This window comes from Xenopus laevis, chromosome 4S, assembly GCF_017654675.1.
Source record: "Xenopus laevis strain J_2021 chromosome 4S, Xenopus_laevis_v10.1, whole genome shotgun sequence".
Lineage (NCBI taxonomy): Eukaryota > Metazoa > Chordata > Amphibia > Anura > Pipidae > Xenopus > Xenopus laevis.
In genome coordinates, this window is record NC_054378.1 from 12018036 (window position 1) to 12035730 (window position 17695).

The 17695-nt window shown below is 43.4% G+C and overlaps 2 protein-coding genes and 1 long non-coding RNA gene across 4 annotated transcripts in view; 2 read left to right on the forward strand and 1 right to left on the reverse strand.

Annotated features, from left to right (window-relative positions):
• Window positions 1–17695, reverse strand: part of mtch2.S (mitochondrial carrier 2 S homeolog) — a 61215-nt gene that overhangs the window by 24329 nt on the left and 19191 nt on the right. The window lies entirely within an intron of this gene.
• On the forward strand, window positions 3341–12872 carry LOC121393453. The gene is made up of 3 exons (XR_005961074.1): window positions 3341–3490; window positions 12585–12639; window positions 12824–12872. It is a non-coding gene; the product is annotated as an uncharacterized LOC121393453 (long non-coding RNA).
• LOC121393447 (serine/threonine-protein kinase mig-15-like) lies at window positions 10529–11635 on the forward strand. Its single transcript, XM_041562008.1, has 6 exons — window positions 10529–10649; window positions 10748–10786; window positions 10899–10964; window positions 11130–11183; window positions 11277–11402; window positions 11498–11635. Exons 1-6 carry the CDS (start codon window positions 10623–10625, stop codon window positions 11630–11632), a joined length of 447 nt encoding a protein of 148 aa, XP_041417942.1. The 5' UTR covers window positions 10529–10622; the 3' UTR covers window positions 11633–11635.

Below are 17695 nucleotides of genomic sequence, written 5' to 3' on the forward strand. Positions count from 1 at the left end.
CCTTGTCAGACCTGTAGCCTAAAGAACAAATCCCAGCATCCCTTGTCAGACCTGTAGCCTATAGTACAAATCCCAGCATCCCTTGTCAGACCTGCAGCCTATAGTACAAATCCCAGCATCCCTTGTCAGACCTGTAGCTTATAGTAAAAATCCCAGCATCCCTTGTCAGACCTGTAGCCTGTGGTCTTCTAGCTCTTAATGAACTACAAATCCCAGAATATCTTGCCAGACCTGCAGCCTTCTAGCTCTTAATGTTACTGAGCTACAAATCCCAGTATCCCTTGTCAGACCGCCTGTAGTAAAAGTCCCAGCATCCCTTGTCAGACCTGTAGCCTGTAGTAAAAATCCCAGCATCCCCTGTCAGGCCTGTAGCCTGTAGTACAAATCCCAGCATCCCTTGTAAGACCTGTAGCCTGTAGTAAAAATCCCAGCATCCCTTGTCAGACCTGTAGCCTGTAGTAAAAATCCCAGCATCCCTTGTCAGACCTGCAGCCTGTGGTCTTCTAACTGTTACTGACATACAAATCCCAGCATCCCTTGTAAGAAATGTAGCCTGTAGTAAAAATCCCAGCATCCCTTGTCAGACCTGTAGCCTATAGTACAAATCCCAGCATCCCTTGTCAGACCAGCAGCTTGCGGTTTTCTAACTGTTACTGAACTAAAAATCCCAGAATCCTTTGCCAGACCTGCAGCCTTCTAGCTCTTAATGTTACTGAGCTACAAATCCCAGTATCCCTTGTCAGTCCTGCAGCCTTCTAGCTCTTAATGAACTACATCCCCAGCATCCCTTGTCAGACCAGAAGCTTGTGGTTTTCTAACAGTTACTGAACTACAAATCCCAGCATCCCTTGTCAGACCTGTAGCCTGTAGTACAAATCACAGCATCCCTTGTCAGCCCTGTAGCCTGTAGTCTTCTACCTGTTACTGACCTACAAATCCCAGCATCCCTTGTCAGACTTTTAGCCTATAGTACAAATCCCAGAATCCCTTGTCAGACCTGCAGCCTGTGGTCTTTTAGCTGTTACTGACCTACAAATCCCAGAATCCCTTGTCAGACCTGCAGCCTGTGGTCTTCTAGTTCTTAATGAACTACAAATCCCAGAATCCCTTGTCAGACCTGCAACCTGTGGTCTTCTAGCTCTTAATGAACTACAAATCCCAGAATATCTTGTCAGACCTGCAGCCTGTGGTCTTTTAGCTGTTACTGTCCTACAAATCCCAGAATCCCTCGTCAGACCTGCAGCCTGTGGTCTTCTAGCTCTTAATGAACTACAAATCCCAGCATCCCTAGTAAGACCTGAGCCTGTGGTCTTTTAGCTGTTACTGACCTACAAATCCCAGCATCCCTTGTCAGACCTGTAGCCTGTGGTCTTTTAGCTGTTAATGACCTACAAATCCCAGCATCCCTTGTCAGACCTGTAGCCTGTAGTACAAATCCCAGCATCTCTTGTCAGACCTGTAGCCTGTAGTACAAATCCCAGCATCCCTTGTCAGACCTGTAGCCTATAGAACAAATCCCAGCATCCCTTGTCAGACATGTAGCCTATAGAACAAATCCCAGCATCCCTTGTCAGACCTGTAGCCTGTAGTACAAATCCCAGCATTCCTTGTCAGACCTACAGCCTGTGGTGTTCTAACTGTTACTGAACTACAAATCCCAGCATCCCTTGTCAGACCAGCAACTTGTGCTCTAGCGCTTGACAGACCTCTAGCCTTTAGTCGTCTGTTACTGATCTACAAATCCCAGCATCCCTTGTCAGACCTGTAGCCTATAGTACAAATCCCAGCATCCCTTGTCAGACCTGTAGCCTATAGTACAAATCCCAGCATCCCTTGTCAGACCAGCAGCTTGCGGTTTTCTAACTGTTACTGAACTAAAAATCCGAAAATCCTTTGCCAGACCTGCAGCCTTCTAGCTCTAAATGTTACTGAGCTACAAATCCCAGTATCCCTTGTCAGTCCTGCAGACTTCTAGCTCTTAATGAACTACAAATCCCAGCATCCCTTGTCAGACCAGCAGCTTGTGGTTTTCTAACTGTTACTGAACTACAAATCCCAGCATCCCTTGTCAGACCTGCAGCCTGTGGTCTTCTAGCTCTTAATGAACTACAAATCCCAGAATCCCTTGTCAGACCTGCAGCCTGTGGTCTTCTAGCTCTTAATGAACTACAAATCCCAGAATCTCTTGTCAGACCTGCAGCCTGTGGTCTTTTAGCTGTTACTAGCCTACAAATCCCAGAATCCCTTGTCAGACCAGCAGCCTGTGGTCTTCTAGCTCTTAATGAACTACAAATCCCAGCATCCCTTGTCAGACCTGTAGCGTATAGTACAAATCCCAGCATCCCTTGTCAGACCTGTAGCGTATAGTACAAATCCCAGCATCCTTTGTCAGACCTGTATCCTAAGAACAAATCCCAGCATCCCTTGTCAGAACTGTAGCCTATAGAACAAATCCCAGCATCCCTTGTCAGACCTGTAGCCTATAGTACATATCCCAGCATCCCTTGTCAGACCTGTAGCCTATAGTAAAAATCCCAGCATCCCTTGTCAGACCTGCAGCCTGTGGTCTTCTAACTGGTACTGACCTACAAATCCCAGCATCCCTTGTCAGACCTGTAACCTGTAGTACAAATCCCAGCATCCCTTGTCAGACCTGTAGCCTGTAGTACAAATCCCAGCATCCCTTGTCACACCTGCAGCCTGTAGTCTTCTACCTGTTACTGACCTACAAATCCCAGCATCCCTTGTCAGACTTTTAGCCTATAGTACAAATCCCAGAATCCCTTGTCAGACCTGCATCCTGTGGTCTTTTAGCTGTTACTGACCTACAAATCCCAGAATCCCTTGTCAGACCTGCAGCCTGTGGTCTTCTAGTTCTTAATGAACTACAAATGCCAGAATCCCTTGTCACACCTGCAGCCTGTGGTCTTCTAGCTCTTAATGAACTACAAATCCCAGCATCTCTTGTCAGACCTGCAGCTTGTAGTCTTCTAACTGTTACTGACCTACAAATCCCATCATCCCTTTGTCAGACCTGCAGCCTGTAGTCTTCTAGCTCTTAATAATCTACAAATCCCAGCATCCCTTGTAAGACCTGCAGCCTGTAGTCTTCTAGCTCTTAATGAACTACAAATCCCAGCATGCCTTGCCAGACCAGCAGCTTGTGGTTTTCTAACTGTTACTGACCTAGAGATCCCAGCATCCCTTGTCAGATCTTGTCAGAGTGGAGCATTGATACACGGGGGCATTAAGGGAAATAATGGCAGAAATGAAGGAAATTACTATTTGAGTGTGACACTGGCTAGTGCCTGGGATATTAGCCTGGCTTTTGTGTATATTCTAATAGAAAATATCATTATGGGAGGAATGGGGAAACAGGCAGACTACAGACAACTCAGGATAAATACACAGAAGTACATCCTGGCATTTGGCCGCACGACTAACTGACAGTTAAATAACGGATTTCTCACTTTCATTTCTGGGATCAGAGGTAAGTGGATGCACAGCACACACTGGGGGGACAATTTATGGGAATAAATGAATTATAATGATATAAATGAAGAAAATCACTACTAAATTGAGTCACTAGGTAGCGCCTGGGATATTAGCCTTGGTTTTGTCATTTTAATAGATTATAGGAGAGTTGGGGGAAGGAACAGGGATGCAGGGAGACTACACACCTGTCAGGCTAAATACAGAAAGAATAAAATAAAGTTTGGGATTCCAATTGCTTTATATTTAAAATAAGTGCAAGTTAAGAAATAATAAAAAGTCAGAAATGCAAGTTAAGAAATAATAAAAAGTCAGAAATCTCCTATGTTAATATATAACAGGGGTCACTATGGCAACATCTGGAGTGACGGCCACTTGCTGTTCAGGTTTCTCCTCTAATGCTAATAATATTTATATTTCTCTCTGTATCTCACTTTGTATATAATATTTACTTCTTAAAAAAGCTTTAAGGGAAAGTTAAGAAATGATTAAGGGGAAAAGACTGAAATCTCCCATGTTCCCATATAACAGGGGTCACCCAGTGTTTGGAGTGACAGTTGACAGTTGGCCACTTGCTGTTCAGGTTTCTCCTCTAATGCTAATAATATTTATATTCCTCTCTATATCTCACTTTGTATATAATATTTACTTCTTAAAAATCTTTTCAGTGATAGTTAAGCAATTATTTAGGGGAAAAGTCTGAAATCCCCCATGTTTCCATATAACAGGGGTCACCCAGTGTTTGGAGTGACAGTTGACAGTTGGCCACTTGGTATTTCTCCTCCAATACTATTAATTTCCATATTTCTCGTTGCATCTTACTTTGTATATAAAACTGACTTCTTAAAAAGCTTTAAAGGAAAATGCTGAATGTCCCAGCATCCCTTGTCACACCTGCAGCCTGTAGTCTTCTACCTGTTACTGACCTACAAATTCCAGCATCCCTTGTCAGACCTGTAGCCTGTAGTACAAATCCCAGCATCCCTTGTCAGACCTGTAGCCTGTAGTAAAAATCCCAGCATCCCTTGTCAGACCTGTAGCCTATAGTAAAAATCCCAGCATCCCTTGTCAGACCAGCAGCTTGCGGTTTTCTAACTGTTACTGAACTACAAATCCCAGCATCCCTTGTCAGACCAGCAGCTTGCGGTTTTCTAACTGTTACTGAACTACAAATCCCAGACTCCTTTGCCAAACCTGCAGCATTCTAGCTCTTAATGTTACTGAGCTACAAATCCCAGTATCCCTTGTCAGACCGCCTGTAGTAAAAATCCCAGCATCCATTGTCACACCTGTAGCCTATAGTACAAATCCCAGCATCCCTTGTCAGACCTGTAGCCTATAGTAAAAATCCCAGCATCCCTTGTCAGACCAGCAGCTTGCGGTTTTCTAACTGTTACTGAACTACAAATCCCAGCATCCCTTGTCAGACCAGCAGCTTGCGGTTTTCTAACTGTTACTGAACTACAAATCCCAGACTCCTTTGCCAAACCTGCAGCATTCTAGCTCTTAATGTTACTGAGCTACAAATCCCAGTATCCCTTGTCAGACCGCCTGTAGTAAAAATCCCAGCATCCCTTGTCAGACCTGTAGCCTGTAGTACAAATCCCAGCATCCCTTGTCAGACCTGTAGCCTGTAGTACAAATCCCAGCATCCCTTGTCACACCTGCAGCCTGTAGTCTTCTACCTGTTACTGACCTACAAATCCCAGCATCCCTTGTCCGACCTGTAGCCTATAGTAAAAATCCCAGCATCCCTTGTCAGACCTGTAGCCTGTAGTACAAATCCCAGCATCCCTTGTCAGACCTGCAGCCTGTGGTCTTTTAGCTGTTAATGACCTACAAATCCCAGAATCCCTTGTCAGACCTGCAGCCTGTGGTCTTCTAGTTCTTAATGAACTACAAATCCCAGAATCCCTTGTCAGACCTGCAGCCTGTGGTCTTCTAGTTCTTAATGAACTACAAATCCCAGAATCCCTTGTCAGACCTGCAGCCTGTGGTCTTCTAGCTCTTAATGAACTACAAATCCCAGAATCTCTTGTCAGACCTGCAGCCTGTGGTCTTCTAGCTCTTAATGAACTACAAATCCAAGAATCCCTTGTCAGACCTGCAGCCTGTGGTACAAATCCAGCATCCCTTGTCAGACCTGTAGCCTGTAGTACAAATCCCAGCATCCCTTGTAAGACCTGTAGCCTGTAGTAAAAATCCCAGCATCCCTTGTCAGACCTGCAGCCTGTGGTCTTCTAACTGTTACTGACCTACAAATCCCAGCATCCCTTGTCAGACCTGTAGCCTATAGTAAAAATCCCAGCATCCCTTGTCAGACCAGCAGCTTGCGGTTTTCTAACTGTTACTGAACTACAAATCCCAGCATCCCTTGTCAGACCAGCAGCTTGCGGTTTTCTAACTGTTACTGAACTACAAATCCCAGACTCCTTTGCCAGACCTGCAGCATTCTAGCTCTTAATGTTACTGAGCTACAAATCCCAGTATCCCTTGTCAGACCGCCTGTAGTAAAAATCCCAGCATCCCTTGTCAGACCTGTAGCCTGTAGTACAAATCCCAGCATCCCTTGTCAGACCTGTAGCCTGTAGTACAAATCCCAGCATCCCTTGTAAGACCTGTAGCCTGTAGTTAAAATCCCAGCATCCCTTGTCAGACCTGCAGCCTGTGGTCTTCTAACTGTTACTGACCTACAAATCCCAGCATCCCTTGTCAGACTTTTAGCCTATAGTACAAATCCCAGAATCCCTTGTCAGACCTGCAGCCTGTGGTCTTTTAGCTGTTACTGACCTACAAATCCCAGAATCCCTTGTCAGACCTGCAGCCTGTGGTCTTCTAGTTCTTAATGAACTACAAATCCCCAAATCCCTTGTCAGACCTGCAGTCTGTGGTCTTCTAGCTCTTAATGAACTACAAATCCCAGAATCTATTGTCAGACCTGCAGCCTGTGGTCTTTTAGCTGTTACTGGCCTACAAATCCCAGAATCTCTTGTCAGACCTGCAGCCTGTGGTCTTCTAGCTCTTAATGAACTACAAATCCCAGCATCCCTTGTCAGACCTGCAGCTTGTGGTCTTCTAACTGTTACTGACCTACAAATCCCAGCATCCCTTGTCAGACCTGTAGCCTGTATTACAAATCCCAGCATCCCTTGTCAGACCTGTAGCCTATAGTACAAATCCCAGCATCCCTTGTCAGACCTGTAGCCTGTATTACAAATCCCAGCATCCCTTGTCAGACCTGTAGCCTATAGAACAAATCCCAGAATCCCTTGTCAGACCTGTAGCCTATAGTACAAATCCCAGCATCCCTTGTCAGACCTACAGCCTGTGGTCTTCTAACTGTTACTGAACTACAAATCCCAGCATCCCTTGTCAGACCTACAGCCTGTGGTCTTCTAACTGTTACTGAACTACAAATCCCAGCATCCCTTGTCAGACCAGCAACTTGTGGTCTAGCGCTTGACAGACCTGTAGCCTTTAGTCGTCTGTTACTGATCTACAAATCCCAGCATCACTTGTCAGACCTGTAGCTTATAGTACAAATCCCAGCATCCCTTGTCAGACCTGCAGCCTATAGTACAAATCCCAGCATCCCTTGTCAGACCTGCAGCCTATAGTACAAATCCCAGCATCCCTTGTCAGACCAGCAGCTTGCGGTTTTCTAACTGTTACTGAACTAAAAATCCCAGTATCCCTTGTCAGACCTGCAGCCTTCTAGCTCTTAATGAACAAAAAAATCCCAGCATCCCTTGTCAGACCTGTAGTCTAAAGTACAAATCCCAGCATCCCTTGTCAGACCAGCAGCTTGCGGTTTTCTAACTGTTACTGAACTAAAAATCCCAGAATCCTTTGCCAAACCTGCAGCCTTCTAGCTCTTAATGTTACTGAGCTACAAATCCCAGTATCCCTTGTCAGTCCTGCAGCCTTCTAGCTCTTAATGAACTACAAATCCCAGCATCCCTTGTCAGACCAGCAGCTTGTGGTTTTCTAACTGTTACTAAACTACAAATCCCAGCATCCCTTGTCAGACCTGCAGCCTGTGGTCTTCTAGCTCTAAATGAACTACAAATCCCAGAATCCCTTGTCAGACCTGCAGCCTGTGGTCTTCTAGCTCTTAATGAACTACAAATCCCAGCATCCCTTGTCAGACCTCTAGCCTATAGTACAAATCCCAGCATCCCTTGTCAGACCTGTAGCCTAAAGAACAAATCCCAGCATCCCTTGTCAGACCTGTAGCCTATAGTACAAATACCAGCATCCCTTGTCAGACCTGTAGCCTATAGTAAAAATTCCAGCATCCCTTGTCAGACCTGTAGCCTATAGTACAAATACCAGCATCCCTTGTCAGACCTGTAGCCTATAGTAAAAATTCCAGCATTCCTTGTCAGACCTGTAACCTATAGTACAAATCCCAGCATCCCTTGTCAGACCTGCAGCCTGTGGTCTTCTAACTGTTACTGACTTACAAATCCCAGTATCCCTTGTCAGACCTGCAGCTTATAGTCAAAATCCCAGCATCCCTTGCCAGACCTGTAGCCTGTAGTACAAATCCCAGCATCCCTTGTCAGACCTGCAGCTTATAGTAAAAATCCCAGCATCCCTTGCCAGACCTGTAGCCTGTAGTAAAAATCCCAGCATCCCTTGTCAGACCTGTAGCCTGTAGTACAAATCCCAGCATCCCTTGTCAGACCTGCAGCTTATAGTAAAAATCCCAGCATCCCTTGTAAGACCTGTAGCCTGTAGTAAAAATCCCAGCATCCCTTGTCAGACCTGCAGCCTGTGGTCTTCTAACTGTTACTGACCTACAAATCCCAGCATCCCTTGTCAGACCTGCAGCCTATAGTACAAACCCCAGCATCCCTAGTCAGTCCTGTAGTCTTCTAACTGTTACTGAACTACAAATCCCAGCATCCCTTGTCAGACCTGTAGCCTATAGTACAAATCCCAGCATCCCTTGTCAGACCAGCAGCTTGCAGTTTTCTAACTGTTACTGAACTACAAATCCCAGACTCCTTTGCCAGACCTGCAGCCTTCTAGCTCTTAATGTTACTGAGCTACAAATCCCAGTATCCATTGTCAGACCTGTAGCCTGTAGTAAAAATCCCAGCATCCCTTGTCAGACCTGTAGCCTATAGTACAAATCCCAGCATCCCTTGTCAGACCAGCAGCTTGCAGTTTTCTAACTGTTACTGAACTACAAATCCAAGACTCCTTTGCCAGACCTGCAGCCTTCTAGCTCTTAATATTACTGAGCTACAAATCCCAGTATCCCTTGTCAGACCTGTAGCCTGTAGTAAAAATCCCAGCATCCCTTGTCAGACCTGTAGCCTGTAGTAAAAATCCCAGCATCCCTTGTCAGACCTGCAGCCTGTGGTCTTCTGTTACTGACCTACAAATCCCAGCATCCCTTGTCAGACCTGTAGCCTGTAGTACAAATCCCCAGCATCCCTAGTCAGACCTGTAGCCTATAGAACAAATCCCAGCATCCCTTGTCAGACCTGTAGCCTATAGTACAAATCCCAGCATCCCCTGTCAGACCTGCAGCCTATAGTACAAATCACAGCATCCCTTGTAAGACCTGTAGCCTGTAGTACAAATCCCAGCATCCCTTGTCAGACCTGTAGCCTGTAGTAAAAATCCCAGCATCCCTTGTCAGACCTGCAGCCTGTGGTCTTCTAACTGTTACTGACCTACAAATCCCAGCATCCCTTGTCAGACCAGCAACTTGTGGTCTAGCCCTTGACAGACCTGTAGCCTTTAGTCGTCTGTTACTGATCTACAATCCCAGCATCCCTTGTCAGACCTGCAGCCTGTAGTACAAATCCCAGCATCCCTGTCAGACCTATAAGCCTTCTAACTGTTACTGACCTACAAATCCAGCATCCCTTGTCAGATCTGCAGCCTATAGGTACAAATCCCAGGCATCCCTTGTCAGACCTGCAGCCTGTAGTACAAATCCCAGCATCCCTGGTCAGACCTGCAGCCTATAGGTACAAATCCCAGCATCCCTTGTCAGACTTGTAGCCTGTTGTACAAATCCCAGCATCCCTTGTCAGACCTGTAGCCTATACTATAAATCCCAGCATCCCTTGTCAGACCTGTAGCCTGTAGTAAAAATCCCACTATCCCTTGTCAGACCTGTAGCCTATAGTACAAATCCCAGCATCCCTTGTCAGACCAGCAGGTTGCGGTTTTCTAACCGTTACTGAACTACAAATCCCAGAATCCTTTGCCAGACATGCAGCCTTCTAGCTCTTAATGTTACTGACCTACAAATCCCAGCATCCCTTATCAGACCTGTAGCCAATAGTACAAACCACAGCATCCCTAGTCAGTCCTGTAGTCTTCTAACTGTTACTGAACTACAAATCCCAGCATCCCGTGTCAGACCTGCAGCCTTCTAGCTCTTAATGAACTACAAATCCCAGCATCCCTTGTCAGACCAGCAGCTTGTGGTTTTCTAACTGTTACTGAACTACAAATCCCAGCATCCCTTGTCAGACCTGCAGCCTGTACTAGTCCTTTTTCTTTGATATCATGATGTTGAGAGTCGGTATTTCAATAGGGACTGGGCTTCATATTATAATAGAGGGAAGAATTGATGGTGCCATTACAGTGAAATGCTGCAACCTGTTTAATTTCATTTCATTTAAAGGGGAATTTTGCTTTAATGCTGTTGATGCAAAACGAAAAACTGATGCTAAATTTTGTTTTTTGCCAATGGAAATCAGATTTCAGAATTTATGGTCAGAATAAAAATATTAGAGAATAATTATAAGTTTAGGGTTTGTTTTTGGTAACATGGGAGAAGTGGTTGAGGGTGTGAATACTTATATAAGGCAGTGAATCCTGATACGTATAGCAGAGAGGGCTGGTGCATGTGAGCTCACAATCTCTTCTTTCTTTCTATGTCTCCACACAGTGAAATTTTCCAAGCGACGAAGCGTTTTTATAGCGTTTTCGAAGCGATTTTCCGAGCGATTTCCAAGCGATTGCAGTGATTGTATATAGAGATATTCAGCAAAATTCCATCAGATTTTGGCGTTTGGAAAAACCATCTTCCTTTGACGTCAGCTGATATCATCTTTTTAACCCAACAGCTCTTTTAAGAGCTAAAAAACTTGGGCGCAATGCTATTCTGCGCCCCCTGGAGGAAGGTAAGGCAACTGCTACTGTTTTATCTGAATTTAGGGTTTTGCTGTATAGAGAACAGATAAAGTATAGAATGTAATTGAATTTTTCTCTTCTCCTTCAGCCACAGGCGGAATCCAGATCCCTCTCCGAGATTTATAAGGTGAGTAGAAAGGAGGGTAAAACACTCGGCCGCTACTGCCGGAAGTGAGACATGGTTTTGTACCCTGGGGAATATTATGTTATCAATAAAAATCCTTCTTTTTCTTTTCCAGCCTCCTGATGGTCGGCTGACCAAGGATGTGCTTCTTGGAGAAGGCGGCACCGGAGACGTCTACAAGGTAAGAGACCAACCAATTAGAGTAGGGGAACTAAACAAGAATTGTGATCACTAGACACAATCACACAATGATTTAGGCAGACATATCAAGCTTCTGGTTGGGGGCTGCATTAGACCCCTCTCTTTCCTAATTGTATATAAGTCAACCTTTCTGTCTGTATTACAGGGACGACACCATCGAAGAGGCGTGGTAGCGGTGAAGATCGCCAACATCAGCCGAGTACTGTATCTTTATAATTCCAATCTCTATATATCAATCCTATTTGTGTAGTTGCCTATGTGACCTAAAGGGATTTCTATTATTCCACTCCAGGATGAAGAGTCAGTCATGAGGGAGCTGAAGTTTCTCCAGCAGTTCGGAGGCCACAAGAACATCGCCTCTTACTATGGAGCTTACTACAGGGCTCCACTCACGGAGTGCTCATCGGAGCACTTGGAAGTAAGAAATGATTTACTGTATCGTGTTCATTCCTCTCTCAAACTCCCTGGGAAAGTGATAGAATACATGACCTTAAATAATTCTATATATTGCAGATTGTTCTCGAGTACTGTGGTGGCGGCTCTCTCCACACCCTCATCAGCAGGACCAATGGGCAAATCCCTGAAGGAGACCTGGATTGGCTATGTCTGCAAGGAGGTTTTAAAGGTAAGGCCAGATTTACCCCTTAAAGACTTCTTTAATTGCATAAATTATATATACAATCTCTTTGTTGGTAATGTTTATTCTTATGTCTGTTAAAGTCTTATAACCTACATCTCAATCTCCCCAGGGGCTGCACCACATCCACAAAGAACCGGGCCGTTCATAGAGACATCAAGAGCCTGAACATCATGCTCACAGAGACGGCCAAAGTGAAGACCAGTGAGTAAAACTTACAGTTATAAGAGTAATGGATGATGGGGAGCTAACGTGAATATGGAGTCAGGGGCTTTCATAATTCAGGTTTTTATATTATTGTGGTTAAACAAGTTATTTTCCATTAATCGTTTGTATTTGTCATTTCAGTCGACTTTGGAAACAGCTGGGACCTGGACCCCCAGACTGGATTGTGCCACGAAGCAGACGGGACTGCACATTGGATGGCACCCGAGGCCATAAGGCAGAAGGGCCAGCGCCTGGCGTACGACACCAAGTATGTTGTACTTATAATACTTGTAAACAACACCGAGCATTTACTTATCAGTCCTAATGGGAGCAGTCATTTTCTCATGGAGAGAAAGGAGTTTTTCGAAACGTTGGGTTCTTAACTGTTTGCACAATGTGTTCTGCTTTAATATATTTGCTCTTTGCAATGTGACGCTGGTGTTCTGTAACTGCTATTGTTTGTAATGGAGATGTATTACTGTATTACACGTTTATATATTAATAAAGCATTTTTACACTTTTATATTGTGTTCATTTTATTAGGGGGTGCATTGGGCTATTTTAGAAGTTGTATTCTGTTCTGTTCTGGCCATAATTGAGCTAAGGAGAATGGCGTTGTACTTTTGCACCCATGATAATATATGTTATATGTTTCTAAAAGAGAATTGTATAAGTGTAAGCCTTTTACTTAGACTTTATTAAACACCCACTAACCCAATTCTCTCCTTCTAATGCTCTTTGGTGTGTCTTTTGCAGTGTGACATCTGGTCGCTGGGGATAACCGCCATCGAAATGGCCGAGGGAAAACCACGTAAGTAAATCCCAACAATCGTGGCTACTTTATTTTATACATTGAGCAGCAGAGGTTCTATATCAGAATGGGAGGAATTTGGGGTGATTTGCTATTTCCAGCAAAAAATAACTTTTTCTGTAGATTAAATAAATAACTTCTAGACATGTTGGATGGGCCTGATATATATGTTTTTCACTTTTAGCATACGCAGATGAATACCCGGTGGAGCACCTGATTAGAGAAGCCCAACACCGAGGCTTCAATCAAACAACTGTGAGTCGGTCCCAGCTCGTGTCACTGTACATTGTACCTGCGCTTGCAGACATGGAACTCCCCACATTTTCTAACACTTGGGACATTTGGCAACTCCTATATCCACTTAGCCTCTTCCACAGTCTGCCCTCACCATGCCCCTTGTCTGTACAAATTTGGGATAATGGGGAGATTTCAGGGGGATGTGTATGTTATTGAAATACCTCCTAAATATAAATAGAGGGTTTTCTACTGCAGACTTTAAATGTGGCCCATGAGATGCAGGCAGGGATATGTGTGTTTTCAGGGAAATATAGATGAATGCAGAGTGGATATGATCTATTTTATGTATATAATCAGTGTCTATGTCTCAGGGGCATAACAGTATAACTATGGGCCCCACTACTGTGAGATTACAGGCCATGTGCACTATGGTGCAGTCAGGAGAGGGTGTGGGAAAATCACAGGACCTTACCTTATCCCTCTTAGCCTTATAGACATGTAGATATAGCACTGATATCCTTGTTTACCAGTTTGGGATGGTGGTGGGGAATCTTGGGTTGGGGATCACTTTTGGAGTAGATTTAATAATTCTGCAATACTATGGGTCTCAAATCAAGATAGATGATAGATATATAGATAGATGATAGAGGATGGATAGATAGATAGATAGATGGTAGATAGATAGATAGATGATATAGATTAGATAGATAGATGATCAATAGATTATCGATAGATTAGATAGATAGATGATCGATAGATTTTATAGATAGAGGAGAGATAGATGATTGATAGATAATAGATTGATAGATAGATAGATAAAGAGATACATAGATAGATGATTGATAGAAATATAGATGGATAGATAGATATGCTGCAAAATATATCTATATTCTAGAGTGTAGCTAATGGTTACTGGGTAAAAGCTTCTGGAATATGGAAATAATGATCTGGGGGATTTTTTTTTTCCTAGCTAAGGCTAAAATCTCTTTTTTTTTCAGGTCACAAAATTTTGTGTCCTTCTTGGAGTCGTGTCTGAAGAAGGATCCTTCGGAGAGAGGGAGTGCTGAAGAACTCCTGCAGCACCCATTTGTCACCCAACTGCCGCCTAAGAAGATCATCAGGGCTGAGATTGAAGAACATCTCCGGACTCTGCAGAACCGGCCCGGCCAAGAAAGGTGAGGGAATCCATTATATTTGATACGACTGCACCATCACACAGTGTAACTCAACAGCTGCAAGAGTTGGTTTTGTCATAATGGCGCGTGGGAATAATGAACATATTTTAAGGGGTACTTTAGCATAATATTTTAATTATATATATATTTTTAAATAGTCTTTATTGAAATTTCAACTATTACAAGTTGACTTGCAAACATATGTTCATACACATGGGGGGTCGATTCAACAAGCTCAAGTGAAGGATTCGAAGTAAAAAAACTTCGAATTTCGCCTAAGTTTTTTTGATCGAAGGATATTCCTTCGATCGTTGGATTTAAATCCTTCGAATCGTTCGATTTGAAGGATTTAATCGTTCGATCGAAGGAATAATCCTTCGATCGTACGATCGCAGAATTTGCACTAAATCCTTCGACTTCGATATTCGAAGTCGAAGGATTTCAATTCCTAGTCGAATATCGAGGGTTAATTAACCCTCGATATTCGACCCTTGATGAATCGGCCCATACAGTACTTCAGAATGTACATGGCAACAAATATATTTCCACATACAGAAAAATAAAAAATAAAACAAAAGAATATTTTATATTTTAGTATAATAGTGACAATGGAATTTGATCTTCAGTTTTTATTTTTATATCATATACAAGCTCTAATTCACATTTTATGAATCACAAAAATGTTTATGGTTATAGTTTGTACCCATTAGCTTAAAGGAGAAGGAAAGCTCCAAGACGGTTTATTGTCAAGTAGATTAGCCTCAATAGTGCAAGCTAGAACGCTATATTTATTCTGCAGAATGCTTTACCATACCTGAGTAAACAGCTCTAGACACTGTCTGTTTGTTTAGGATAGCAGCTGCCATATAAGCTTGGTGTGACATCACTTCCCTGCCTCTCCCTGCTCACTTACAGCTCTGAGCTCAGATTACAGCAGGAGGGAGGGGAGGGGGAGAGGAGCAAACTGAGCATGCTCAAGCCCTGCCCTGGAGGTTTTATGCTGAAAACAGAAGTCTGATACAGAAGTCCATGTGTACACAATAAAAGGAAAGAAATGCTGTGTTTCTTCAGAGCAGCATTATTTGAGGGTTTACTGGTGTGTTTATATAGACCTTGCTGATAAAGCTTACTTCATTTTAGCCTTTCCTTCTCCTTTAATCCCAATAGGAACCATTCCCTGGATAGGAATTTTTCTGAGGCCATATTCATATAAAATGATACTCATATTATTTTTAGATAATACGACAAAAACACGTCGGTTATTTCCTTACTATGATTCTTAATCTATACAGGACTGAAGGGAGTAGCTCTCTGGAGCCTGAAACAGCTGTGGCGTGCTTGTACACAGACATCGGCAGAAGAAGAAGCAGCTCTGCAAATGGCCCTGGAGGGCTTCTCCTGTTAGTGATCTTGTGGCACATTACATCAACAGCCCACAAGGAGTTTCCTTAATCACAGCGCAGGAAAAGAAACATCTACAGAGAAAGGTACCAATTTCCTACAGAGTCTTAGCCCAACATTTTCTCACTGGTAGGCATATGCCAGTTTGGTCCCCTGCTGCTGGTGTGTGTATATATTGGTAGGAACCAAATCCTTACTGTTTTTGGATTTTGGAAGAAGATGCTCAATTGTGCATTACCTGGGCAAAATTACGTAAAGGCCATCTGCCCAATAAAACTCTATCTATCATCAAATAATTCCAACGATTTGTAAAATCATTTACCTTATTTCTGTTAATAATTAAACTGTACTGTACTTTGATCCCAACTAAGATATAATCGAATCCTTATCTGGAAGCAAAACCAGCCTACCACCATTCTATTTAATGTTTTACCATTGATTTTTTTAGGAGACTTAAGACATGATGTATCCAAATTAATAAAGCACCCCTTATCCAGAAACCCCAGTCCCGAGCATTTCGCGATAACAATCCCATACTGTATATATATTCACTGGAAAGCTTTCCACTGTCGATGCATCTATCCTTGCAGACTTTCCACAGTAACAACTATTTTGATTTGCTTTTGCTGGCCAACGAGTGAATCTAAGTCAGTGACACCTCGGCGACAAGGGAAAGTAATGTGGTGACTTCCCCAGGGAATAAGGTGGGCTGAAATGTCATGCCTCTAATGAGAATTTATTATGATCAAAATTACTTGACTTGATTTTTATTTTGTTGGTCTCAACACAGACACCAGGACCTTTCTACAGCGCCACCCAAACAACATCTTCTTTCAGGCCCTACCGCAGTCAACCATGTGGGCTTCAAGATTTCTGCAACTACACCAACAGGAGGACTTTATCTCCCTTTCTGTAGCTCCATATTTATATCTCTTTCAGGACTACCACATCTCCACCAGCTGGTGTACTTCAGTTTCATCACTCCACCAGAAGTTTCACATTTAAGGCACATCTCCACCTCACTTCCAACTGCCATAGTTCCATCATGCACTTCTATTTTCAGGTACCTTTGGCTCCACCGACCAAAGCTCTCCTTCCACTATGTCCCAGTGATGCTTCCCACGTGCCACCTATACCCCATCATTTGACGCCACGTCAATCAATTATCTTCACAGCTGTTAAAGCTCCTCCATATCATTTTCATCAGTGCTATTTACATTGCCTTTAATAATCCCACAGCCCTTGCTAGGCCTCTTTTGACAGATTCATGCTTTCTCCATTGACCCCTTACAATTGAACATCGCCTCTTTAACTATCCCTAACTCTACCCGAGCATTGTTCCTTTTCTTTATATGCACTTGCTATCTCAATTGACACCACCCCAGTTAGTTTAACCTTTTATAGGCAGAAGGCACCACACTCAGATTTGGGGAGTTTAGTGGCCCAGCAACAAATTTCCTCTTACTTTCGGGAACGACTAATCTCCCCACACTGCCTCTTGCCGGACCTTAGAAATCTAAATTGCCGCGGTGGATGCCATCGAGCACTTCGTTTTTTCGAAGTCGCCCAAAGTTGCCTTCACGGAGGAAACTATGGGCGGACTTCGGAAAAAACTAAGTGCTCCGATACCACCCCGCTGGCAATTTCAGATTTTAGCCGGCGGGAGGCAGTTTAGGGAGATTAGTTGCCCCGAAGAAAGGTGTTTATCGCTGGGCCACTAAAAAAAATCTCCCAGAATGTTGAGTGTCTCTGCCCTTAGGCCCCCCAAAGCACCCCAGGCGGTCCCTCAAATCTTACATATAATCGTTTAGCCAATTATACCCCATATTATATTTTTGCTTTAAACACAAAGGCTTCTCTGCAATTCCCAACACCGAATTCCTGCAGTGGCTCCTTCTATTCAAATGCGTCTTCCCTATCCTTTCAATACCACTCAACACCAGTCACATCTCCTACTCTAAACCCTCACATAAACTTAGAGTACTGATACTGACATAAACTCTTAGTATACAGTTGATCCAGGGACTTGTTCCGATTGCCCTTTGGGGGGAGTCCAGAAAGGAATTTTTTCCCCCTTGAGGCAAATTGGCTCCGGCATCAGATGGTTTTTGCCTTCCTCTGGATCAACTTTAAATAGGAAAGATCCCTTTTTACAACTTGAACCTAATGAATGTTGAGTCCCTTCCCAACCTTAAATTAGTATGAATTAAATCTAAATGCATAAATTAAAACAAATCACTTTA

What these genes read in the sequence shown, in the direction of transcription:
- LOC121393447 (XM_041562008.1), top strand. Translation starts at nt 10,623, where the DNA reads ATGCTATTCTGCGCCCCCTGGAGGAAG. An exon ending in GCACCGGAGACGTCTACAAG is followed by an intron (nt 10,965 to 11,129) that starts GTAAGAGACCAA and finishes TCTGTATTACAG; the next exon opens with GGACGACACCATCGAAGAGG. An exon ending in GCTCATCGGAGCACTTGGAA is followed by an intron (nt 11,403 to 11,497) that starts GTAAGAAATGAT and finishes TATATATTGCAG; the next exon opens with ATTGTTCTCGAGTACTGTGG.